Source organism: Ictalurus furcatus, chromosome 6, assembly GCF_023375685.1.
Source record: "Ictalurus furcatus strain D&B chromosome 6, Billie_1.0, whole genome shotgun sequence".
Classification (NCBI taxonomy): Eukaryota; Metazoa; Chordata; class Actinopteri; order Siluriformes; family Ictaluridae; genus Ictalurus; species Ictalurus furcatus.
The window spans coordinates 2,036,908-2,064,807 of NC_071260.1; the positions used below are offsets into that span (position 1 = coordinate 2,036,908).

General features: G+C 42.3%; 1 protein-coding gene across 2 annotated transcripts in view; it reads right to left on the bottom strand.

The window, feature by feature from the left end:
• Window positions 1-72: 72 nt before the first annotated feature.
• hibch (3-hydroxyisobutyryl-CoA hydrolase) overlaps window positions 73-27,900 on the bottom strand; it is a 32,544-nt gene continuing 4,716 nt past the window's right edge. For both annotated transcript variants that reach the window (XM_053626208.1, XM_053626209.1), the window contains 9 exons: window positions 27,789-27,841; window positions 17,993-18,071; window positions 6,589-6,734; window positions 5,422-5,508; window positions 3,802-3,860; window positions 3,050-3,131; window positions 1,982-2,101; window positions 664-697; window positions 73-545 (listed from right to left, as the gene is read on the bottom strand). In XM_053626208.1, coding sequence (XP_053482183.1) covers window positions 430-545; window positions 664-697; window positions 1,982-2,101; window positions 3,050-3,131; window positions 3,802-3,860; window positions 5,422-5,508; window positions 6,589-6,734; window positions 17,993-18,071; window positions 27,789-27,841 — 776 coding nt within the window. In that variant the 3' untranslated portion in view covers window positions 73-429. The remainder of the gene's footprint in view (window positions 546-663; window positions 698-1,981; window positions 2,102-3,049; window positions 3,132-3,801; window positions 3,861-5,421; window positions 5,509-6,588; window positions 6,735-17,992; window positions 18,072-27,788; window positions 27,842-27,900) is intronic.

Here is a 27,900-nt window from a genome sequence, read left to right on the forward strand (position 1 = left end):
GGAAGAACCACCTTTACTTCCAAATGAAGTTAAATGCAAGCTGAAAAACAAACGGAAACAAACGAAGCGTCATGAATGTATTATGTTATTTACTGATTTGAGTAATTATGCACACAGAATGATCAGTAGTCAATTTGAATGCAACTGTCAGTTGTGTAATAAATAAAAATGAAAAAAAAAAAAAAAAAAGATTTTTTTTTTTTGTCGAGCCACTTCATACTGCCATAAATCCACTGGAGCCGAAGCGGTCACGGCTGATTTGTTGAGGACGTAAAGCACAGCGTGGTGTGGAGAAGATGAACACGGCATTTCAAGTAAGATTCGAGCCTAATAACCGAATGTTGAATCTTAAAGGAAGCAAGTCCGTATGTCTGCTCGGATTTTTGCCCGAACTACGGATCTATAGAGGATTCTTTCTGCTTGCAGCGTTTACAGTTTGAGATCTTTGTCTCCCAGAGAAGCGAAGCTGTCCTCGATACGCTGCTCCGAGACTTCAGCTAGCGTCGCCGGTTTCCACTTAGGACTCTGATCTTTATCGATTAACACTGCAAACAGAACAGAGGGACAAAAGTGTCCAGGATGAAACGATCATATAAATAAAATTCAATCCGTCTTTCTCAATTGTCAAAAAAATATATATATATGTATATATGTATATCTTACCAGCTCTCACACCTTCGTAGAAATCGTGTCCTCTCTGCAGAAAACGAGCACAAAACAACAGCACATGAAAACGTTTCTACAAATAATAACCGATTAAAGAGGGAACGGTTTGAAAAGTTTAATTAGTAGGTTGACAACAGAATGACCCGCTTTTAATGTTTAAAGAGTATGAAAGTCTCGTTTGCTATGACAAAAGCGTGACGTCGTCGTCGCGAGAAAAGCGTCTCCTAAGTGTGAGGAAAGTGTGACGCTGTCGCTGCGAGAAACGTCTCGGAGTAGTCGCTAGAAAAGGGTCTGGGAGTAGACGCGAGAAAAGGGTCTGGGAGTAGACGCGAGAAAAGGGTCTGGGAGTAGTCGCGAGAAAAGGGTCTGGGAGTAGACGCGAGAAAAGGGTCTGGGAGTAGTCGCGAGAAAAGGGTCTGGGAGTAGTCGCGAGAAAAGGGTCTGGGAGTAGTCGCTAGAAAAGGGTCTAGTAGTCGTCGCTAGAAAAGGGTCTGGGAATAGTCGCGAGAAAAGGGTCTGGGAGTAGTCGCGAGAAAAGGGTCTGGGAGTAGTCGCGAGAAAAGGGTCTGGGAGTAGTCGCGAGAAAAGGGTCTGGGAGTAGTCGCGAGAAAAGGGTCTGGGAGTAGTCGCGAGAAAAGGGTCTACGAGCAGTCGCTAGAAAAGCATCTCGGAATCATCGCGAGAAAAGTGTCTCGTAAGTGCGAGGAAAGTGTGATGCTGTCGCTGTGAGAAACGTCTTGGAGTAGGCACGAGAAAAGGGTCTGGGAGTAGTCGCAAGAAAAGGGTCTAGGAGTAGTCGCGAGAAAAGGGTCTGGGAGTAGTCGTGAGAAAAGGGTCTGGGAGTAGTCGCGAGAAAAGGGTCTGGGAGTAGTCGCGAGAAAAGGGTCTGGGAGTAGTCGCGAGAAAAGGGTCTAGGAGTAGTCGCGAGAAAAGGGTCTGGGAGTAGTCGCGAGAAAAGGGTCTGGGAGTAGTCGCGAGAAAAGGGTCACGGAGTAGTCGCGAGAAAAGCGTCTATGAGTAGTCGCGAGAAAAGCGTCTCCGAGTCGTCGTCACGAAAAAAAGCGTCTCCGAGTCGTCGCGAGAAAAGCGTTCCGTTAGTGCATCCTATTAAAAAAAGCATTGCGTCATTAGTAAACATCTCATCATTAGTAAATACTTGGTTATTACGAGCAAACCCTTGCTATCGATAAACATCTTGTTATTATGAGAAAAGGATCTCTTTACGCAAAAAACCTGGTCATTACATCTAAATACCTCGTCATCACGCAAAAAGCAGAACGAATACAGCGTGAATTGAGCAGAAGCTGTGACGTACCATACAGGCCTGGCAGAGCCTGTACTCCATCACCAACACTTCCTGCAGGCTCAGACCGGCTCCCGCCTGCAGCTGTCTGAACGTCAGCTTCAGTGACGTCGGGGACATCTTCGACAAGGTCTACATCATCACAACACATTGACCCAAAAAACAAACAAACCTGAAGAGCACATTCTGTAGATTAGGGGTTCACAAACGTTTTACAGCCAGTCATTTATTTAACTATAAAAATAACTTCCAATGTAAATTTTTTCAAATATCAGTTATTTAAACATACATAATATTTTGTCTATAATACTGAAGACTGCCCGTGCTCTCTGGGTGGGAGGGGCATACTCCGTCTCCCCTTGTCAATCACAGCAACACTAGCCAATCACACGCGTCCGTGAGCTCACGTATGCAGAAAAGGGCGTAGGGCGGATTAACACAGTGCGATTCGTTGTCTTATTTACAAAATACTGCAGTTATTGCATTGTACTGTTTATTTGAGCATTTGTTTAAGCTCTTGCGTATGTGCTTTGGACATTTCTTCTACGCTATATGGCCAAAAGTATGCGCACCCCTATGTGGCTCTTCCTCAAACTGTTGCCACAAAACTGGAAGCACACACTCGTACAGGATATCTCTGTACGCTGTAGCATTACAATTTCCCTTCACTGGAACTAAGATGTGTACGAGAATGTTCCAGCGTGACAACGTGCACCATGAACCCAGCTCCGTGAAGGCATGCTTTTTCAAGGTTGGAGTGGAAGAACTCGAGGAAGAACCCCACTGCAGACCTTTGGGATGAACTGGAACGCCGACTGCACCCCAGACCTCCTCGCCCTGACCTCACTACTACTTCTGTGGCTGAATGAACACAAAGCCCTACAGCCACGCCCCAAAATCTAGTGGAACGCCTTCTCTGAAGAGTGGAGGTACTGTGCAGTGATGCTGTTGTGATCACTGTGTTAAACACCGACCCATTTCTGCTTGCTCAGCTTGTACATGTTCCGCTAAACACACACTTCGTCCACTTTCGTACATATTAGTTAGTAGAGCATTAGGTGCGTGTCCATAAACACACACCTCCACCTGCTTCCGTGCAAACGCAGACTGATCCTTCTGCAGCTTCTCCAGGATCTCCTCCACGCTGCTGCCTTCAAACAGCCTGCAATGCAGAAGAAGCACTGAGGACAACAGCGGCAGGTCGACGCTCTCGTACGCGCAGCGTGAAGAACAACACGTCTGAGTCAAACGGGTAAACATGGAGTTTGTTTGCTCGTTAGTTAATATTTTGTTCGGTCAAACCTCCAGGATTCATTTTATCGCACTAGCGGCAATCTGTCGTCTGATTACTGCTGATAATTTTGGTCCTTTGATCAGGAGTGGCGCTCAATCTTATGACTGTTCCCATTGTGTGTCCTGGTTTGAACTGTTTTGTCCTGGGGTGTGTGTGTGAAACGCAAACTAGAAACTAGAGATGATAATCCATATATGGAAATAAAAGTAACTCTGACTGGATGTCTCGAAACACCTTACATTGGAAAGAGGGCGTGTCTCTAAGTCCATATATGGAAATAAGAGTGCCGTGAATGTGGCATGTGAATGTGGGGGGTGTGTGTTAACCTAACGTTAACGTTGACATTTCCAGAACGTTTCCACGTTATCATAGAGCTGAGAGTTTCATGTCTCCTGGGTTTCCATTTATAAACATGGATTCTTTTTACATTACTTTAAAAATGTGGTTTTATTCTATTTTTAAAAGAGAGAGAGAGAGAGAAAGAAAGAGAGAGAGAGAGAGAGAAAGAAAGAGAGAGAGAGTTACGGTGTAACTTTACCTGTCAATGGCTTCTGTGTGCTGCTGCAGCACAAACGGCTTCTCGGCGTCCAGTCTGCTCTGTGGACACCAGACAACAATTCTTCTGCTCTTTTACGTTCTAAACAACACGATTCGTTTAAGACGCCAAACACAAACACCACGATAGTTCCTCTTAGTATTTTGTCTTCTAGGAGACACGTAACCATCTTATTTAGCGTCTGAAGGACAGTACTAAATGAAGAGAAAAAAAAAAAGATCTTTAAATAAAATAATAACAATTTACACTGATCACCCTGTTCAAAAGTTTACACCCCCCTGGCTCTTAATGTTACCTTCTTGAGCATCAGTGAACGTTTGCACCTATTTGTAATAGTCGTGTACGAGTCCCTCGGTCGTCCTCGGCGTGAAAAGATGGATCTCGAGATCATATAGCCGCTGCTGGAAAGGGCTCAAATATGCAGCAGATGCTGGAAAAGCAAAGAGTGTGCAGGACCTGGAGGATTTATTCTGAAGAACAGTGGGTGGTTTAACCGCTCTGGACAAACAAGGGACTCGTGAACAACTCTCACAGAACATAAGCACACTCGTGGATCATCCGGGTATCGACACACGGTATTAATAATCAAGGGTATGTAAACTTTTGAAGTTATTCAGTTATCATCTTGTCTTGTGGACTTTATGTAAACATCTGTTATGTGAAATAGATTATTCAGGACAGGACTAAATAAACACCACCATGGGATTTTTATGATGCGTCATATTTTGTTAACAGTATTAAGATTTAGCAGATTCTGAAAGGGGTATGCAAACTTTCGGGCACAGCTGTAATATTAGATGCGTTTTTAAACGGCTTTCTGCCTTCTGTAAATTCACGTTTCTCCGAGTTTCCACTAACTCTGTACGACTGACTATTTTCCTACAACAGCATGACCCAGTGTTTTATTCCTTACATAATAACGAGGATGCACACAAGCAGTTATAGCTCATCGCTGTCTGGCTGAGCGTGCGAGTTTTGGTGAACTCTTTTCCCTACAAGCGTTCCAGATGAAAAACACAGGAAATGTATTAATGATCTAACAGATACTTAGATGTTTACAGGCACGCGAAGAGACGACGCTCCTCAAGAGTGTCAAATAAGCTCAGAAATATGCTAAATTATGGTAAAAATATGCATTAAAAGTGTGCGTTTCAGGAAGCTTCCGAGCGTTACTCTGAAGTGTGTGTGTGGGCAGAACAATGTGGTGCGTCTCAATGCTAATGTGCGTTTCCCCCTGACAAACATTCCAGGAAAGGCGCATGACATCTGAGCTGTTTATGAGACTCCAGCTCTGCCACACACACACACACACACACACACACACACACACACACACACACACACACACACAGAGAAATGCGGGGCGCTAAGCATCATAAACTCTGCCTGATTGGGCCGATAATACGGGCGGCATTACACTGAACCTTGGATAATCCACAGCGTGTTAGTTAATAAAACCTCACTACCATCACCGATGTGTACAGAGGACACGCTGAACGCAGCACATGTACACAAACACGCCTAAAACGCTCGGGTGGAGAAGCTGCGCGTGTTCGTTTGATCTGTTTGGGAGGCAAACAAAACAAGCCTCTGATCCCTCACCTGCTCCTGATAAGAGTCGAGGACAGCAGCCACGTCGCCGGCCGACGGGGACTTCAGACCCACCAGATCCTTCTCCAGAGCCGAGATCTGCCAGCAGAGATAAGATGTAGCATACGCTGCACTCTTTCGCCATTTACTCGCCATTTTCTCTATAATCCTGTGCAAGCTTTCTACCTTTTATGACGTTTTGTGGGTGTGGCTCAATGGAAAGCAGCTATACTTATGTACGTCTGATCAGGATTTACACACCACTTGTCTAAAAGGCTCAGACAGAACCAAATATGACGGCTCACTGCTTACGTGACGCCGTGCTGGACTGGCGGATAACGGCCACACGTGTACAAGATATTTGAAGACGTCTGTGGCGCTGCCTGAGCCTGCACATGCTCCTTAAATTTGGCACAAAGTGAACATAAAAACAAAATACACGTCTTTCATGCACAGCACATCCTTTTAAAGGATAATATAACTGTTAAGCTAGGTTTGGCTTTGTTATTAGTTAACAGAGCACTTTATTATACATTATATTCATATATAGTGGATATAAAATTTTACACACCCCTGTGAAAATCGCAGGTTTCTGTGATGTAAAATATGACCTTTTTTTCCCCCCACCTTTAATGTGAAAGAGCAACCGACAAAATCGACTAATAAAAAAGAAACATAAGGGAGGGGGAAAATTAAACATACTGATATGTATGTGCTTATGGAGCAGATATCTCATACGCAGCAGGCTGTGGTTCATAAATGAAGAGAGAGGTGAGGAGTGGAGAAGTAGTGTTTGAAATCTTGATGATATAAACATGAAAAAACTATGAATGCTGAGTTGATGTTTTTTTTTGTTTGTTTTTTTTTTTAAATCTCGCTCTGTACTTTGGGTCTCCTGCTAGCTTCCTGTCCTTGGCCTGGACGTGGGTGTTGTCCTACACACCACTCTGTCTCTCTGTGGAGGTGCCAGAACGTCAGCATTAACATTGGCACCCTGGGTGCATGGCCTGGGTTTCTGTGCCAGGACTCAGCTGCCGTCTGCAGCTCCTCCCACTTCCTGCTGATTGGCTAGAGAAAATGTTGACTCAGTAACTCTGCCTACTCCCTGTCCTCATCTGCCCTCTAGAAAAGCATCACTTTTCTTTACTAACTACGATCAAGTCCACAATCAAGTCGTACCTTCTCCGACTGGACGAAGTGTGTGGCGACTCCAGACCTCTGCACGTCTCGACCCTTGAGCCGAAACCCTGTCAGGGCGAGGAACAGTCCTAGCTTTCCCTGGAGCCTCGGCAGGAAGTAGCCGCCTCCGACATCGGGGAATAATCCTGTAACGACCAACCACAGAGTGAGCAAAGAGATGTGGGTGGAGCCTGTTAATTTCTAACACTGTAGCTATTCCATGTAGACTTGCACTTTTTAACTACTCTGATATTATGTCAAATATAATGTCCAATAGCGCCCTCTAGATGTATAAAGATTGCTGGGAGGCAAAGGTTTTATTTATTATTTGAAAAAATAGACCAAAAACCCAACAAACCATAATGTGCGTTATAAAATATAACACACCGATTAAGGGGCCAAGCACTTTTTACCTCCACCGCTTAGTGACGGAGGTAGACCAGAAGCCATTTGAACCATCGAGAGATGAGATCAAATTCAATTCAATTCAGTTTTATCTGTGTACCGCTTTTAACAATAGACATGGCCCCAGAGCAGCCTTACAGAAATATATTCCCGATTCCCTCGTCAACTGCCTCGAGTTCAGCACCTACTATGGACTTATTTGTACTAGTTATTCTTTATATGGCTTAATCCATAATAATTGTCCGTTTAACCATTTAACAAGTGTTTGCTGCCTTGTCACGTGGACAGACTCCATTTTATTATCCTCTAATATCTTTACCCTGGACAGACTACGACGAATTCGAGCGCTTCAGTTCCTAAGGTGCTGAAGAGAAGCCCATGACCCCGCTCGAAGCTTCCTCTGCTCTATAAACCGACTGATCCCATTATTAATATTTATCTAAACGTAACGCAGACAAAGCTCCGAGTCGGTCCCCATCCGCCGGGTGTTTATTCTCACAGCGAACACGACGCCAGAATCTCGCTCAGCCACCGGCTCTGGACTGAATCCAGACGGCCGACGCCTAGATTAGAGAACGCTCTCAAATCCCTCGCAGTGTGGAAATTAGCATTCATTTCCTCTTCTGTTTGCCTCTCTTTAGAGTGCATCTTGTACTTTTCGTCATAGGCAAATCGATAAGCGTTAAATAAGGGAACACGACATCTGCTAGTTGTACAGAAGCTCATAATTGTAGCTTCTGAGATAATTGCAAGAACATAAAGAGTTCCTATTACCTAATAAAAAGCTACATCTGCGACGTGAGAGCATGCTTCCAATTTCCTGGAATTTTCAAGAACGGGACATTATTCTGGGAAGCGATACGAGACGGATCTGAGTCAGGGCTGTTCTTTTTAAAGCCGACAAAATGCCCTTCGTCCCGTTTCAGTCATGTAGCGTCTGTTCTTATATAAAGCAACTTAAAGAAACGTCCTTATATGGTATTAAAGCCAGGACAGACGACAGACTGTGACACTCCCCCCTACCTCCCACCACACGAGGATTAATCCGTCTGACCTAATTCCAGGCTGCAAATGCACTTTCGTAAAATACAGATTATGTCGTACATGCACCGGTCACTCGCCGGATTTGTCCCACAATTAACTCTTCAATGCAAACAGCGCGCTTGAGTTTGGGGACGGCGTTTGATCTAAAAACCTATATATATATATATATATATATATATATATATATATATATATATATATATATACACACACACACACGAGTGCGCGACGCTCAACATCATCAGCAGAGTATAAAAGGTCTCATAAATACTCAGCACGAGAAAATCAGACACAACTATTCTTTGGCTACACTGGAAACCACCAGGTGAAAAGTATAACGTTAAATTTTTTCTTCCATCATAATAGAAATATAGTCATGTTATGTGGCGATCTGCAGGATCCGAGCGCCTTTGCAAATAGCTATATAGTTACATAGAACAATGAAGAGCCCGTGGATGGACATACGACGTTTTGAGTTTCATGACGAGAGCTTAACGTTAACCGGGTAAAATTCCTCCTGAAATCTGATTGGCTGATCATGACCACGTTTGCTTGTTTTTTTTTTTTTTTTTTTAAATTGACCAAATTATCTTAACGAAAACCACTATGATGCACTATATCGAATCACGACTTGATTGTGCTTGGACCCCGAACAAGATAAACCAGTTAGAGTGGTCAGAAAATAATAAATAAATAAATTAATTAATGAATAAATGAATAAGTAAATAAATAAATAATAATGTGTTCTATCAAATACACATTATAATATAAAAATCAGGCATTTAGTTTCTCTATTAAAATTGGTAAAATAATAATAATAATAATAATAATAATAATAATAATAATAATAAATTGTTCAGAAACTATTGGGCTAAATGGCTGGTTTTAAGTGTGAATAAACACAGTTGTGTGAGAAATAATATTTTAATATTTTGAGTTTGCAAATTAAATTTGCTTAAAAAAAAAGAAAAGGGAGTGTCATCTGCGTCCCATTATTCTGTAGACGAATGTTAAACAGAGAACCTAGTGCACTAGCTAGGGTCTTTAACATCATTTGTTTTTTTTTTATATCCTATGTAGTGAGCATTAACAGTAAATAAAGTCATGTACATGGCTCCCGATGTGAAACTGAGGTACATGAATTAGTACAATACAGAATCTTTACTGCTTTTATACAAACGCGGTGCAGTGCTACATCTCTAGCAAGTACTGTTTATTCTCCTGAGACGTTTTATACCGTTTTTCAAATGAAGAGAATAAACAAACACACGAGCCTGCATCGACGTCTCATTATTAGGTTTTATGCACAGATGCAGGATCGTTTAAGAAAAGATCTTGATCCATCTAAAAAATCGATTATTTTCCCCCATCCCTGGTGGACGTCATGACTCACAGGCACTGGATTTTTTTTAGAAGGAAACAGGGGGAGGATTAAGCTCTGGGACACATTAACGAAGAGATTTCAGAGTAAGATGAGCTGCAAATGAAACCGAGTGGTGCCCGACTCGTATTCTGGCCATTTCATTACCTCATGCTGTCTACCATTAAGGAGGTGTCGAATATCTCACAATAGGACACCCTACATTTCAGCATTTCAGCATGTCTTTGTCATCACCTACACCACACAGTCCACTACAGCTAGAGATAAAACGGCTTTCACTCATCTCTTTTAGCAGAAAAGAAGAATTGACGGTTCATAAAATCGAACTGAACAGAAAGAGTTCCAATCAGGATCATGAACACAGGTTCGTGTGTCTGCTTGTGAATGCCATTTTTGCACAATTTCAGTAACTCCTCACTGTGTAGTTTTAGGGGTTTCTACAATACTTTCTCCCATACACAGCTCTCCGGTCTTCATGTTGGTTTATCCTTTTTTAACAACAAACGCAGTCTCCACAGGTGAAACGGAGGGCTAAAACCCAAGAGCAGACGTTCAGAGCTATTTATTGTTTAAACAATCTCTCTAACAGGACACACCTGGGTAAGAGAAAAAAAAATACCAAGGCGTTTAGCCTTTCAGTCACATGTTCCAATATTTTTGCTCGCCTACAAATCAGTTGGTCTGATCCAAAATGTGTTACGTCGTTTAACACACCTACACATAAATACCAGGAAACAAGTGCAGAAATTCTTAACTCTTTTCTCGTATTCGCATATCTTTCGATCTCAAACACTCTCGAATGCCTCCAGTCTACAGAATTTTTTTTTTTTTTAAATAAAATAAAATGTTAATGTAATAAAATAAAATAATGTTCCAACAGTTTCAGAGGGGACTGTATGTTCACTCGCATAAAACCAAACAAACAAAATAAAACCCTGTTGGATAATTTATATAACGTCCAAAAAAATACTTATATATAGTATACAAGTATATATATTATCTGCCTCTGGTCAAGATTGTAATTAAATGTATTTAAAAAAAATAAAATAAACATAGAAGGAGATCACAATATCCATCCATCCATGTGTGTGTGTGTGTGTATATATATACACACACACACACACACACACACACACACACACACACATATATATACATAAAATTGATAATATATCGTCAAATTGTCCATCTCTAATCTTCTAAATCTCGTCTGTTACTTAAAAAAAACCCCTCGATGCCATCTGTTAGAAACAGTACCGTCTCTAACACACTCCTTATGCAGGGTTAATTCTCATCAGCTCTTAATGATCAGCACATGACAGTGACTCAACGAGTGTGCGTCTCACTATGTTTATCATGTTCACAATATTAACTTTATACTTAAAAAAATAAATCTTTCTTCATGAATCTAAATGAATCTAAATAGATTTTAAGAGCCTATTCTACCACTCTCGATCATTAAAGATGATCCTAATTCTGCCCCCAAGATGGTTAGGGATGAGATCCGGGACAGAGACCTCAGTCTCGTCTTCTCATTCAGAGCGGAGTCTAGTGTGTAATGAGGAGTCTGACCAAAAAAAAAAAAAAACCCCAACATTTTTAAAAAATTACACACGTCTCAATTACACACGAATCTGACCTTGAGTGATATCGGCTCGAGCGAGGAGCGCTGTCAAATCCAGCGCCACTGTCTGACAGCTTGCAGATATAAAGCCGATATGTCACGTTGAAATTTATGTCTTGGGCTGAGAAAATACCCTGAGATTACTATAAAAAGTGATTCAAAACAATATTAAAACATAAATTGTGGGCGGCTGTGGATCAGGTGGTAGAGCGGGTTGTCCACTAATCGTAGGGTTGGCGGTTCGATTCCCGGCCCACGCGACTCGACATGCTGAAGTGTCCTTGGGCAAGACATTGAACCCCAAGTTGCTCCCGATGGCAAGCTAGCGCTTGAGTTGAGCAGGACAGTTAGCATGACCATAATCGAACAGGATTAGTGCTATACACATATGCTTGTTCTTAATGGCATGGGTGATAGACATGCATGGATGTGATAATGGAACGTGTTGAAAAGTAGCAGGGCTTCCTGCCACTCCGGTACCTCGGGGAGCTTTTGTCCACTTCCTGTGCAGCAAGGACACTCGTTGCTCAACTCACAAGAACACGACATGGCCGTTCATCAAAACTCACGCTGGCTAAATCACAACTCATTCATCTTATTGTACATGATTTCCACCGCATCAAGGTTACCGAGGTATTTACTGAGAGAGAGAGAGAGAGAGAGAGAGAGAGAGAGAGCGAGAGAGAGAACAAGCAGGCTAGGCTTTACTGAAACAAATGGAAATCGAGCTGAAAAACAGTAAGGAAACAGCTGTGTTTTCTGAGGAACACGGGCTTGAATATGACAGTCAACTCTTCACATAATAATTTGACAAATTGGCCCATTTGTGCAAAATTCTAAAGGAACATCAATTCTTTGGGGTTTATTATATAAATGCAATTCCAGTGATTATAAAAGCTTTGCAATACCTCTTCTTTAGGGGATGAATTTATTGCCAGCTCATGACACACCTTGAGGGCTATGAATATTAAAGGAGGGCATTTGTAGCCTTTTAAGCTCTCAGAGTTACTTACAGTAAAGTCATTGGCTTTGTTTCACACATCACATAGGCATTACAGTCCTGAGAGAGAACATATGTTCTAGCTCACAGACAACACAGTACACAGCAAGAAATAATGTTTTTAAGTAAGTTCCAAGTCTTGACACAAAAATGCCAAGTCTTGAGTTGAGTCGCAAGCCATAACGGACAAATCCCCAGTCAAGTTTTTACACACAAGTCCTGGGTCAAAACCCAAGTCATGACAGATAAATCTAGAGTCGAGTCACAGTCATAACAGACAAGTCCAGATTTCTACATGTTGACAGATAAGTCCTGCATTAATTCCCAAGTCTTGACAGTCAAGTCCCAAATCATGCCAGACAAGCCCAGAGTCAAGTCCCAATTCAAGTCCGAAATCATGCCAGACAAGCCCAGAGTCACGTCCCAAATCATGCCAGACAAGCCCAGAGTCAAGTACCAATTCAAGTCCCAAATCATGCCAGACAAGCCCAGAGTCACGTCCCAATTCAAGTCCGAAATCATGCCAGACAAGCCCAGAGTCACGTCCCAAATCATGCCAGACAAGCCCAGAGTCACGTCCCAATTCAAGTCCCAAATCATGCCAGACAAGCCCAGAGTCATGTCCCAATTCAAGTCCGAAATCATGCCAGACAAGCCCAGAGTCAAGTCCGAAATCATGCCAGACAAGCCCAGAGTCAAGTCCGAAATCATGCCAGACAAGCCCAGAGTCAAGTCCGAAATCATGCCAGACAAGCCCAGAGTCAAGTCTGAAATCATGCCAGACAAGCCCAGAGTCAAGTCCAAATTCAAGTCCCAAATCATGTCAGACAAGCCCAGAGTCACGTCCCAATTCAAGTCAGAAATCATGCCAGACAAGCCCAGACTCAAGTCCAAATTCAAGTCCCAAATCATGTCAGACAAGCCCAGAGTCACGTCCCAATTCAAGTCAGAAATCATGCCAGACAGGCCCAGAGTCAAGTCCGAAATCATGCCAGACAAGCCCAGAGTCAAGTCCGAAATCATGCCAGACAAGCCCAGAGTCAAGTCCAAATTCAAGTCCCAAATCATGTCAGACAAGCCCAGAGTCACGTCCCAATTCAAGTCCGAAATCATGCCAGACAAGCCCAGAGTCAAGTCCAAATTCAAGTCCCAAATCATGTCAGACAAGCCCAGAGTCACGTCCCAATTCAAGTCAGAAATCATGCCAGACAAGCCCAGAGTTAAGTCCCAAATCATGCCAGACAAGCCCAGAGTCACGTCCCAATTCAAGTCAGAAATCATGCCAGACAAGCCCAGAGTTAAGTCCCAAATCATGCCAGACAGGCCCAGGGTCAAATTCCAAAACATGCCAGACAAGCCCAGAGTCAAATTCCAAATCATGCCAGACAAGTCCTGCGTCAGTTCCAAAGTCTTCACAGACAAGCCCTGTGTCAAATCCATGATGGAAGTCATGAAGGATAAATCTAGATTTGAGTCATAATCCATAACAGATAAGTCCAGAGTCTTGAAAGCAACATCCAGAGACAAATCACAATATTGAGTCAAGTCCCAAACCGTAACAGACAAGACCAAATTACCAAGTCTTTGACGTGACTAGTGGTGAGGTAGGCCTGCGATGCTACCCACTGTGCCACAATGTCGACCCCCCAAGCACAACACACTGGACTTCTGATCAGAAGGTTGGGAGTTAAAATCCCAGAACCACCAACCTGCCACTGCTCGGCCCTTGAGCAAGACCCTGAACCATCAACTGCTGTTGTATAAATGAGATAAATTTAAGCTGCACTGGATAAGAATGTCTGCCAAATGCCATAAATCTAGGTCTACAGGGAGCTGTGTAACTCCAATGGCAGAATTAGTAAAACTCCAAAAAGTTTCAAGTCTTTACAGTCACATCCTGAGACCGGAATCAATTCCCTAATCTTGTCAGTCAAATCCCTTCAGCCACCGAGTGTACGAGTTTAAATCTCATCCGATTACTGAACTTTATCGGATCATGTATCGTGGTAATGCATCTTCATTACACTTAATGCAAGTGTAAATGCTTTTAGCGTAATTAGCATATTATGCCGTGCCAAAATCACAAACAGATCAGAGTGCATACCTAACCTGTTGCTCATGACATCCTTTATGAATCTCTCGAACGCGAGTCAAAACATTTCAACCATCTTTATTAAACACAGAACGCCGTTTCACGGGACACAGAAATAAACAAACCGCCATACTGAAGCGTGTCTGCTGAGTGCAGCTCCAGAGGCCAAGCAGCTGGAAGTAGCGAATAGCGAGTGTTCTCTGTAACTGACACCAGTTAACGAGTCATGGAATGAAAACACGCGAGGGGTGAGTGCAAGGCCTCGTGCACTCTTTGGAGGTCAGTTTTGTTCGCTGTGGAGTCGGAGGCATGCATTCCTTCCATGGACAGAAGGAGTGTGGTGCTACCTATGATCTGTATTTAGCGTGCTACGCTTCCAGAGTGTGCTGACAGCAAAGCAGCGCTCCTGGACATTTTCCACATAAACCTGGCCTGAGAGATAAACAGCACCATCAGGGAGGAGAGGTTTGTGTGTGTGTGTGTGTGAGAATGAGAACATGATGTGAACAGAGTGCAGACTGAAAGCACAGCCACGGAAGCTACACAACTGAGAGGTGATACGAAGGCCTCGGTTACGAGGACGTTTGGGTATTCCATGGGAACGATGCGTCGAGGAACGTTAACGAACGTGGCCTACGACAGCTAGTCTTCATCACTGCAGGCTGAGACAAATATGTTGGGTTTGGTCTCCCAACCCTAAACCTAACCCTGCATGGTTACCTAGTCCAGCACAACGAAATGAACCGATGTCTGACGTGCAAACATCTACGTTATTTAGAGGAAACCATCAGAGACATGAAGCCAGCCACTACGTCTTTTCAAACTGCTGCTAATGCTATGTCACACCCAAAGAAAGTGCTGTGTGCCCTCTTCCAAACGCATGAGCTCAGAGATGCCCACGATTGGCTAGTGTCAGTCTTACTGACAGCAGAAAGAGCAACACCGTTCCTCCCAATTCTGCTCTCTCGGACAGACGGCTGTAGCACTGTCAGGATTCAGACTTTGGTCTCAGCGACACTGGTCTCGGACATTATTATAGTTGCTCTAAACACGTCAGATGAAGACTGTGACCTTCAAATATATACGGTCAAGGTTTAGCTCCAAAAAAAAAAAAAGGATAAGACAAGAGCTACTTTTCTAACGGCCTCGTGCTTGTGAGAAGTCGCGTTTGTTTACCAATTCGCCTCACCTAGATAGCCGATCATGCAAGACCCTGAAATGGAAGGATCACGCTCGTCACGTTTGGCTGTCTGGATTTTTTCTAAAGCGGCGCAAACGACTACAATATAATCTGCTCCGAGCTTTCAGGAAGACAGACGCTTTCTCTCTCTGACTAACCATGGACAAACATTCCAGCATGAACTCAGGGCCTTACATATGCAGCAGCTTATTTCAAGTGCTTTCAGAGAGGCTTCTTCCTCACACACACACACACACACACACACACACACACACACACACGACAGAGAATCTGACTGAAGCGATGAGAGCGCACAACTGAAGATAAAATATATGACGTTTATCACAATAGCACAGCAAATATAACTAAACATGTTGGGTAGGTTTTGACTTTGTGACATTATGTCCACAAAACTCGTCAGATATTTTTAAAAAATAATAAAAATGAATAATTAAATGAAATAACATTATTTTGATGTCTGACCGTTAAGCGTATCTTCACAAGAAATAAATAAACGATGCTGCGTTACAACTGTTTGCTGTAAAATGGATGCGTGATACGCAACTATGCACTTATATAAAGACTTACTGTGTCATGTGCACATTTTAATGCACAAAAGTTCTGCATTTGTGTACAATTTCGATGGGTTAGCTTTCGTCTTTCATTCAAATATGAGCGAAAGAAAACAAACATGTTATGGTTTAGTACTCAGACCAAAAAAAGAATAAGAAAAAAAAAAAACAAAAAACAGAGCAGACAGATTTTTGGGACAGAGATAAAGCTGAAGTCTGATCTGCATCCAGAATAGCCTGTGTGTGTGTGTCTCGCTGAGAGAGAGAGAGAGAGAGAGAGAGACAGAGAGAGAGAGAAAGAGCAAGAGCGAGAGAGCGCGACAGAGAGACAGAGTGAGGGACACAGAGAGAGAGAGAGAGCGTGAGGGAGACAGAGAGAAAGTGAGGGAGAGACAGAAAGAGAGCGACAGAGAGACAGACAGAGAGAGAGCGACAGAGAGACAGAGAGAGCGACAGAGAGAGTGACAGAGAGACAGACAGAGAGAGAGCGACAGAGAGACAGAGAGAGCGACAGAGAGAGTGACAGAGAGACAGACAGAGAGAGAGCGACAGAGAGACAGACAGAGAGAGAGCGACAGAGAGACAGAGAGAGACCGAGTGAGACAGCGAGAGAGAGAGAGACAGAGAGAGAGACAGAGACCGAGTGAGACAGCGAGAGAGACAGCGAGAGAGAGAGAGAGAGAGAGAGAGAGAGAGAGAGAGAGAGAGACAGAGAGAGTGATGGTATGCATGCAGGCTATCTGACGGTACCTCGAATAGTGAAGGCTACAGCATGGGGAACAGCTTTCTCTTATAGAGCCCCACAGTTATGGAACAGTCTTCCAGTTAGTGTTCGGGACTCAGACACACTCAGTGTTTAAGTCTAGGCTTAAAACGTATTTGTTTACTCAACCCTACCCTGACTAGACTTTCTGTTACGCTAATTCCCAGTCCTAATAATCTTTTCTCTCCTCTCTCCTTCTGCCGAGCCACACACGAATTTATGGAGATACTAGAGATCCTGATCCTTTCTGCTCTCCGGACCTGCCTGATCCGTTTCGGATGTCCTGCCTCTGGATGGAGCTCAAATCTTCTCCAATTCCAGACTGCTGGGACTACGGCTGCTCCTAAGGCCATACAGACTTCATATAAATCCATAATGAACTTTTTCACACTATCTGTTGTTACCCAGATGAGGACGGGTTCCCTTCTGAGTCGGGTTCCTCTCGAGGTTCCTTCCTCTTCAAACATCTTAGGGAGTTTTTCCTCGCCACCGTCGCCACTAAGTGGCTCGCTCAGCTGGGATGAATTCGCACCTTTAATATCTGTACACCGTGTTGATATTTCTGTAAAGCTGCTTTGAGACAATGTCTATTGTAAAAAGCGCTATACAAATACAATTGAATTGAATAGAGCGATAGAGAGACAGAGAGAGACAGAGAAAGAAAACACTAGTCAAAGAGACACATGCACTCAAAATGTGACCTCTAAAACTATTACTTACATTTAAAAAAGAAAAAGAAATAACCCCAAGTACCAAGTATATGTCTTAAGAAAATTAAGTTGAATTCAATTAAAAAAAAAAAAAAACCTAAATAAATAAATAAAAAAAACTAAATGACAATTATAGAAATGTGACGTGTGCTATATATGTGATTTAAGGGTTTTTTAATTAATTACTTCACCAATTCTCGATTGCTGCGATGCTGAAAGAGGATGATGATGATAATAATAATAATAAAAATTCAATTTAGATACGGTCTTCGTAAGACTCAAGGTCAGTACACAAAAAGAAATGACAGGAAAAAGACTAGCAGGAAGAAGAAAATGAACAGTGTTGGGGGGGGGGGGGGGGTGCGGTTGGGGGAGATAAGTTTAAGGGCGGGCACATGGTTCTGATGATGTTTCTTGTTTCCATGTCAACAACACCGCAGAACAACGTTCTTTAACAGCCAGAGTACGAGTGTACTAGCAGAGTGTGTGTGTAGGCTGTGCGTTTTTTAATAGCCAACACACACACACACACAGTGCTGTGAGTGAAACATGTACGCTGTCTGTATGAATGCATTATTAATGCCTCGAGGTCTTACAGGAAGGAAAGCAGACGCTGAGCAGCGTGGCTCTTACCGATGGCCGTCTCCGGCATGGCGAACAGCGTCTTCTCCGTGGCTACACGAAAGCGCCCGTGGACTGAGAGCCCAACACCCTGGAGGGAGCGAGAGAGAGAAAGAAAATCAATAAGACAGGATGGAGATACACAGAGCGAGCAGATTGAGAGATACAAAGAACAACAGGACTGCAGGCAACCTCGAAGCGCAAACGTTATCCAAACCAACGGAAATGTCTGTCTGAATGTTAAAGGATGTGCTTCAGTCTCAGTGCTAGACTCGAGAAGGGTTATGGGTAAAAATGCAGCTACGATAATAATAATAATAATAATAATGATAATAATCAAATTATAATAAAAAAGCAAACATGCTCAATGATCTACAACATAGGAAAAATAAAATAATAAATAAAACCTCACATCTAAGCAAAACTGACACAAAGATAGTATTTTTTCTATTGTTTTTCTATTATTACTACTACTACTATAAGAAACTTTTATTTTATTTAAGTCTTTATTTACCCATCTATGTAATTATATCCTTACATAATTATTTAACTATTATTTATGTACGTACGTATCCGTTAATTTAAGGGCCGTGTGCTTGAGCTGTCTGTTAATTCTTCTTTCTTTTTTTTGTCGAGGTTGTACGACTTCGTTCCATCTCAAGTTTCTCACGGCTCATCTAGATATTTGAGTTAATTTAACTAAATAACTCGATAAATGATTAACAATCACTTGTTTAATTACCAGTAGCCAAAAAATGTCATTTACGCCCGTTTTGTTAAGTCATTTTCCATTCCGCCGGCGGAACGTACCGGTTAAAAGCGTTTTAAGGTGATCTACTTCCCTCTGAATTTTCTTTCGCACTTTCGGACAAGCCCTACGCCAAATTTTTTGTCATTTTTTTTTTTTTCAACGCTTACTAATTGGAACTTGTTTAAAAATGATACAGGAATTAGCAGACCTTTGGGAAAACGTGGCGATTTTAACGAGGTCGGTTAATATCGCCCTCTACAGGCTGCGTGTTTGGTTAGAAGACGTATGTAGTTGTTTATGTAGGGTTACAGCAGAGTCCTGACTGGCCTGTTTTACGTGTCACAGAAAGGTCAGGGTGTCTTGTTAGCAGCCTCTTAGCTACAGCTCTCCAACTGCAATAAATACAGCAGCCCAAAATAGGAACCTCACACAGCGGAGATACACCAGGATCGTGATTTTTCACTGTCTTGAGCTATGAATTATGGGGTCTGAAGATGTGAGACGACTGATAAAAGCAAACCCTGACCAAGCTGCGTGTGACCACCACTACAACTTCTCTTAACTACTGAATAAACACGCAAGCATTCTGTTTAACTCGGTGGTTGAAGGAGCAGCCGGTCCCAGCAGATCACCTCATTAAAGCGCATGGTCTGCTCTGTGTACGAGAGGGCTAGGACACCAGCCCTCTTCCTGTAAACGCGGTAATGAAGTAATGATGGTGTCTTGTGGAAGGAGAACACCGATCCCTCAAAACAACTGCACACTGCTGACCAGCGATGACGTGCTGTCTCACCAAATACACCATTCTCTTATAAAATCCTGTCGAAATAATTCAGTAGATCTTGTAGCGATCCTGTAGAAATAATTCAGTAGATCTTGTAGAAATAATTCAGTAGATCTTGTAGAAATAATTCAGTAGATCTTGTAGCGATCCTGTAGAAATAATTCAGTAGATCTTGTAGAAATAATTCAGTAGATCTTGTAGAAATAATTCAGTAGATCTTGTAGTGATCCTGTAGAAATAATTCAGTAGATCTTGTAGAAATAATTCAGTAGATCTTGTAGAAATAATTCAGTAGATCTTGTAGAAATAATTCAGTAGATCTTGTAGCGATCCTGTAGAAATAATTCAGTAGATCTTGCAGCGATCCTGTCGAAATAATTCAGTAGATCTTGTAGAAATAATTCAGTAGATCTTGTAGTGATCCTGTTGAAATAATTCAGTAGATCTTGTAGAAATAATTCAGTAGATCTTGTAGCGATCATGCAGAATTAATTCAGTAGATCTTGCAGTGATCCTGTAGAACTAATTTACAAAAGCTTGTGGCGATCCTGTAGAATTAATTCAGTAGATCATGTAGCAATCTTGCACAAATAGTTCAGTAGATCCTGTAGAAACACTGCGAAAATAACCCTGAAGATCTTGTAGAAAGAAAAACAAAAAAATCAGAAGATCCTGAAGAAATCCTGCAGAGATTGTTCTGTTGATCTTGTAGCAATAATTCAGCAGTATTTCAGCAGTAATGTAGCTCTTGTAGAAATGCGGTAGAAATAATGCTTTAGATCTTGTAGCAGCCCTGTAAAAACAATCGAGTGGAAATAATTGAGTAGATCCTGCGGAATTCATGTAGACATAAGGCAGTAGAGCTTGTAGAAATAATTCAGAAGATACTGTCATGTTCCTGTAGAAGTAACCCAGTAGACGTGATCCTGTAGAAGTAACCTAGTAGATTTGATCCAGCAGACATGATCCTGTAGAAGTAACCCAATATACGTGATCCAGTAGACGTGAGAAGTAACCCAAAATACGTGATCCAGTAGACGTGATCCTGTAGAAGTAACCCAAAATACATGATCCAGCAGACGTGAGAAGTAACCCGAAATACATGATCCAGTAGACGAGATCCTGTAGAAGTAACCCAAAATATGTGATCCAGTAGACGTGATCCTGTGGAAGTAATCCAGTAGATGTGATCCTGTAGAAGTAACCCAGTAGACGTGATCCAGCAGAAGTAATCCAGTAGACATGATCCAGTAGACGTGATCCTATCGAAGTAACCCAGTAGACATGACCCAGTAGAAGTAACCCAGTAGACATGATCCAGCAGAAGTAACCCAGTAGATGTGATCCTATCGAAGGAATCCAGTAGACATGACCCAGTAGAAGTCTTTTTGGTGCATTTAAGAGGCATCACACCGCAAGCAGTGCCAGTCTCGCCCCTCTCTGGTCATTAAACAAGGAATAAAACACCCTGTGCTGTGCTGTTATAGTAAAAGAATCAACTTTGGTGTGGTACCAGTAGATCCGCTTCATCGCACCACCTTGTCCTTGATTATTTTACTACAACAGTGTGTACTGAAGTGTTGCCAAGACCATTTTTTATTCATAATACTTTTTATCCATTTATAGTTAAAGTTAGTAAAAGCCTTTTTATTTTTATTTTTTTTAAACATACTATACAGCAACGTTATTCAAATCTGGTGTTTGCTGTTCTGTTGTATTCTCAGGGACAGTACTGTATCAGGGACATTACTGTATCAGGGACTGGTTGCATCTGCACCCCAAGAACCAGACATAGATTTATCCAATCATCTGAAATGTGTAAAGGCGGTTGCCTGAATAATGCACGTCGAAGAAGGAACACGAGTGACCGACCGCTACGAAACGACAGAGCCAGCTCTCACCGGAGGCTGGGAAACTACTCGAGTGGGAAATCTGATGAACTCTGAGTGACAGAGGCCATTAAAAATGAAATATGGGGGGGACCAAATCGGCAAATACGTAATCACTTAACCGTTATTATAGCAAAGTGACCGATATGGTACAGCTGGGTGCAAAACTATGGACCCCCTTTGTTACAAAACCGAATTCCATGTTCATTTTGAATCCCTGATATGAAGAACAGCCTAAACAATACAGCTGCCAAGTCAGAGTCTCATATTCCCTTTAATTAACCCGCTCAAAAGTTTGCACCCCTATTAAAAAAAAAAATTATGAATGTTGTTAAGATATTTAATGACTTAAAACTGGAGGATTGGTCCAATAGCATGCTCATTTACTTGAATCAAATGCTCAATGCACAGGAGCGATTTTCTGAAGTGAAACAAAGCCCACTCTCCACTCGATCCAAGCTAACCGAAATATCATAAAGAACGAGCCTAGTAGCATGGGTCCGGCGGTTTCTCATACATTTTTATTTTTTAAGACATGTCTACGTCTATGTATTTTATATATATGTATATATATATATATTTATAGATAGATAGATATAGAGTGAACTCCTATGCAATAAATAAATAAAAGGTGCTTTAACATAGGCAGTGTTTAGTGTGTGTGAATCGAACCATGGTGTGTTCTCCTGCTCTGTGCAGGTAAAGAACACAGCAGACCATCTGAGCGAATTCGTTCAACTGCAGTAATAAAGTTTTTGGGTGGCGGCATTTACTTATTTATTTATTTATAAATGTGAGCTGCCAGTGCGAGTACTTAATTGCCAGTAGGCGATGATGTGCGTTTTGGTCATTTTCACGGCTCAAATACTCAACACACAAAAACCGCTCAGGTCCTTTAATTCCCAGTGTGTTTGTACCCTCGACAAACTCTGTGTTATTCGTGTAAAAATGTGTTTGAAGGAGTATCATTTGACACCAAGTGTTGAAGAATGCAACTTCTGGGTTCTGTAAGCTGTACGTTTTGATCCCTAATGCGACAGATGTGCTTCTGCTGTTCTAAAACATCTTCGAGTGCTATGAAAATTGAATACAGACACCTGCTTCATAAATACACCAGCTCACATGCGATGTCTAGAGACGCCACGGGCCGTGCCAGCGACAGCATCGCAGAAATTCTCAAGCGCTAAACCAACAACTCGCCATCATTAGCAATCATCCTGACAGTCAGATGGATGTGATCAAATCCCCAGGTTGTCCTCTGGAAGTACACTCCGAGAACAAGACGGAACATCAAACTTCTCATTCGACTGTCGGAGGTTTCGGATGAAAAGGTGTTTCCAATCTCGGGTCGTAACTCTTTGTCCGTTCGGTCTCCACACGCAGCAGGCTTTCACTTTTTCCTTAACCGTCGCTCCAGAAAAGCACGTTAGCAATGCAGGAAATATGCAGACGCGCTCACGCACAGGAGGAGACGAGCGATGGAGCAGTCATGACCTCCTTTCACGCACGAACGAGACGGATCAAAGTCATGCGCTAAGATTCCCCTCGAGCCTCCGTGCTGGTGTTGTGATCGTCTGCTGCCAGATCCGACGCCCTAAACGGAGTGAGTTAGTGCTTCTTCCATGCCTGATGTTCTTCCGTGAGTGAACGTTAGAACAAGTCACCGAGGGAATTCTCTCAAGTCTGTTGTCCATCATTTTAATGCTACGTATTGTTCTTCTTTTGGTTAGGCTTTATAGCGATCTACTGTGCAAGTTTGATCAACGGGGTACTGAAATGCAAGGCCATATAATAATTGGCGTCATCTGAAAATCGTATACAAGCATGCTGATGACGGGTAACTTGAAGAAACGAACTTAGCGTAGAAAGCACAAATACGAAACATTTCAGTCAATTTAAAGCCTAATGACAGTGCCGAGATGGCGTTGGTTAAAGTAGTAAATGACATAATATCGATCTCCAACCAGAGACGCGTGCCTTTGCGTGAATTACCTGCTCTCAGTGCAATTTTCGACAACACGGATCACGATATTATGGTATAGAATCTATGCTCTTTATTCCTGGCTCAGAACTTTGATAAATGTGCATACAGAGTATAATGCGGCATTCCTCAAGGTTCTGTTCTAGGGCTGCTGTCCCCGCCCCCCCCCTTTGTACGCTGCAACTGCGTAGAACTACTGAAACATGGTAGGGTTCGACCGATAGTGGATTCACCGATACCGTTAACCGAGTTGGGCGGTACCTGCCGATAACCGAGTAATCGACAGATACTGGATGAAAATATAACACTCAAGGTAAATAGAGATGTCCAAAATGAATTAAAAAAAAAAAAAACACTTCAAATAACACAACAAAATTTGTCAGTGATGGTTTTTATTTCGCCTCTAGAGGCCGCTCTCGTACCGTATAACGACAGCAGACCGCTCCCACGACGGACGCTACCGGGGAAAAACTATCAGTGTGGATTTTTGCCTATAACCGATAGTTCCAGCGACTGGTTATCGGTGCCGATTAATCTTTCGACCTCTAAAACATGGTCTTATCCTCCAATGCTCTGCTGATGCCACTATGTGACGCTGGTTATCATCCCTGTCCTATCGGAGATGGGACTACTGGATTCGCATCCAGTAGCAGTTCATTTCACATCCACCTCTTCCGATTTTTTTGGTTTCAGCGGCGTTCTACAAGATAACCTATAACCATTTGAATCCACCAATTTTGAAAGTGAAGACCAATCGAATATGAGAGTGGGGCAGTGGTCATATCTTTCTCTAAGACTCAGCGTTAAGGTTTGTTAGAGCAAGAACATAATGTCTCTCATCAGTGACGAATCAACTAGCCAGCTGTATAAGATCAGCTGTTAACTGAACCACTAGGTTCCCTCCAGAAATATGTCGCACCAGGACCACTCATAATCAACTGGTTTTGCTTAATCAAGGTAAAAATCTGCTGCTAAAGGCTTTCTCGTGTCTGTTTTTGTTGAACGGTCATGTTTGTAGATTTGTTGTAGGTTCTATATGCACCCACGTTAAACATCGTTGACAGTTCAAAATTCCCCTTTAACTTCCATTATAATTACGTTTGGAGGAATCCATTTTTCCCTGCTGAAATTCTTGCCAGTGTTAATAATCGGTCTGTGTGATACAGCAAGTATTCCTTTAATACGAGTTGCCCTTTCAGCAAAAAAAAAGGGATTACAACGACATTTAAGCTCTCTATGAACTCTATGTGACCCTGTCGTGTCCATGTACCGCATTTGCTTGTATGCCACTGTTATTAGGTTTTCTTCCTTTTGGGCATTCAAGCTTTTTTTTCTCCGAGTCATGCACCTGTGAGCAGCAGCAGGGGACTCTGTGACGAGACACTGAGCATCACCTACTTTTCCCAGCTTGTCCTCAGCACCTGCTCCGGCATTAGTGAGAATGAAACCAGATACCTGCCTCTAATAAGCCTGAATCTGAACTACTGTGATCAGAGATAGAGCTTTATCTGTTCTCATGAGGCTTTCCCTTATTGACATACTGAGTGTGCATGCTGTTGTGAAATGAGTGAGAGAATGGTGTGATGGCATGATGGTACTTCAGTTCAAATTCCTCACAAACCTCTCAGGGAGGATGAAGGCTTAAAGGAAAAAAAAAAAAAAGAAAAAGAGGCAGCAACATGTTCGGCTGACGTCATTCCGTGACCAATCGTAGCCCACTACACGTCTAATTCATAACACGCTGAGGTGTTTTTGGTGATAAAAGCTTATTGCCGCCACCTACTGGAGCATCTAGATAGTGCAAGTGTTAAAGTAAGGAATTAAAATAACACTTACATGACAGGAAAGCAACTCCCTTTAATATTATATAGGGAGTATGATACAATGATAAAAATTTATAATAATCGTTATCAACAAATTAATAGAAGAGATATTACAGAACTGATTTGAATAACAACATCAATGTTTAGGCAAGATCCGTAAAATATTACGGAAAAAATAAATAATCAAGTATCTTTAATGCATGGCCTTGCATACATTTTGGGTTTTTAAGTCAGGAATATACAAAAACTATCAAATAATAATAAGTTAGGTGTGTGGGTAGGTAGGTAGTCAGGTGGGTGTTTGGGTAGGCATGTAGTTGGTTATGTGGTTGGGTAGATGGTTGGTAGGATGTATATCGGTAGGTGGCTGGGTGGTTAGGTAGATGTATATTGGTAGGTGGTTGGGAAGGTGGCTGGGAAAGTGGTTGGTGAGATGGTTGGGCGGGTGTATATCGGTAGGAGGTTGGGTAGGTGGCTGGGAATGGCTGGCTGGTTGGGGAGATGGTTGGGCGGGTGTATATCGGTAGGAGGTCGGGTAGGTGGCTGGGAATGGCTGGCTGGTTGGTGAGATGGTTGGGCGGGTGTATATCGGTAGGAGGTTGGGTAGGTGGTTGGGAATGGCTGGCTGGTTGGGGAGATGGTTGGGCGGGTGTATATCGGTAGGAGGTTGGGTAGGTGGCTGGGAATGGCTGGCTGGTTGGAGAGATGGTTGGGCGGGTGTATATCGGTAGCAGGTTAGGTAGGTGGCTGGGAATGGCTGGCTGGTTGGGGAGATGGTTGGGTGGGTGTATATCGGTAGGCGGTTAGGTAGATGGCTGGCTGGTTGAGGAGATGGTTGAGGGTCTGGTTATGAAAACAATATACGTGTGTGTGTGTATATATATATGTATGTATATCTCCCAACCTTTGAACATCCTGCAGAGCAACATTAAATCAATCATTAAAACATGGAAAGAATACGGCACAACTACAACGCTGCCTAGAGAAGGCCTTCCACCAAAAGCCAGTGACCAGGTAAAGATGGGATTAGGGAGAGAAGCAACCAAGAGGCCAAGGGTAACTCTGAAGGAACCGAAAAGATCCACCACTCAGATGGGATTTTTAAAAAAAAGTGTACACAGGACAACCACAGAAAAAGATGTGCACATTTTCTGAGACAAAAACGTACATTTGGTGGAAACCAAACGCTGCTCATCTCCCTGAGAACACCATCAGCACTGTGAAGCACGGTGGTGGTAGCGTCATGTCGTGGGATTGAATGTCATCCGCAGGGACCGGGAAACCGGTCAGAGTTGAGAGTGAAGCCAAATACAGGGCATTTCTGGAGGAAAGCCTGTTCCAGTCTGGGGCAAAGCTTCACCTTCAGACACGACAACAACTCTAAGCATACCGCCAAAGCTACACAGGTGTGGTTCAAAATCAAGAACCTGAACTGTCCCCCCCCAAGAAGAATCGGCAGAAAGATCAGGATCCAGACGTTCCAAGCTGAGAGAGACGAACCTCTTAAGACAACGAACTGCAGTCAAACGTGGTTCTACAAAGTGTTGTTAGACGTATTGTGTAAATCAAATCGTACAAATCCCAACGAACTCGCTTTTAGATCCAAAACGCGGACAAGTTCAACTAGGTGCCCATGTCTGCAAGGCACCGAGATATTAGAAAACTACTCAAGGCTTGAAAACCTCGTGAAAAACTTATACTTACATACGACTCGTAGCCATCTAATCTAGGCTCGCATAAAACTATAGCTTTTGTATTTATTTAGAAATGTGCAAACAATGCATAAACAGTCAATTCTGACAACGGAGCACACTCATTTCAGGACGTATAATTATAATAACCAGATTAATTCAAGCTGTGATTAAATATAATCGGAGCTAGGAAGTTTCTAGATCGAAGATACTGAAGTGTTTCCTATGTGGAGATCTTTTTATTTATTTATTTATTTATTATAATTATTTTAACACGCGAGGTAAGTGAACAGTACGGTTATGCGAATAAACACAAACAAAAAATGAAAAAATGTTCAATGAGAAATGCGCACAAACAAGCACACTGTAGTTCAAACAAACGACTATTAAAAAGTATGATCGTTTAATAATAGTAAGAAATATTTCTAAGAACAAACGTAAGAAATTTTTCACTCTAATTCTCGAAAAAGGGAAAACTGCGAATTAAAAGAGGGGCGATATGACAAAAATATGACCCTCAAAAGTATTTTTTACGACACGTCACCAAAGCATGTTCGTTTATTTACATACCGACGATATTTTAACATCTGTAAAATTTCATTTATATATTTATGTTTTTACTGTATTTAGCAACGGGGAAAACAATTAAATACCAAACTTTAATATCAAATCGGCTTCTTTCAGTGAAAAGTTTGTATTTCCTTTTTACGCGTGTTGTGATGCAATTTATCACGATATCGATATTTAATCGTCGTATCGTCCCGCACTACCGCTCACTCGAGCACTATATACACACGGAAGAAAAGTAATCCGCACTTATCGTCCTTCACGATCGCTAATTATTTCACTAGGATATAATAAACAGAGACAAAAATCCACGAGTACTTACACCTCCCATTGTAATCCCATCAATGAGGGCCACGTAGGGCTTCCTGTAAGTGCCTGAAAACAGAATCGGGATTAAATCGTTCATATTCCACTTCTGCTATCAGGAACGTGAG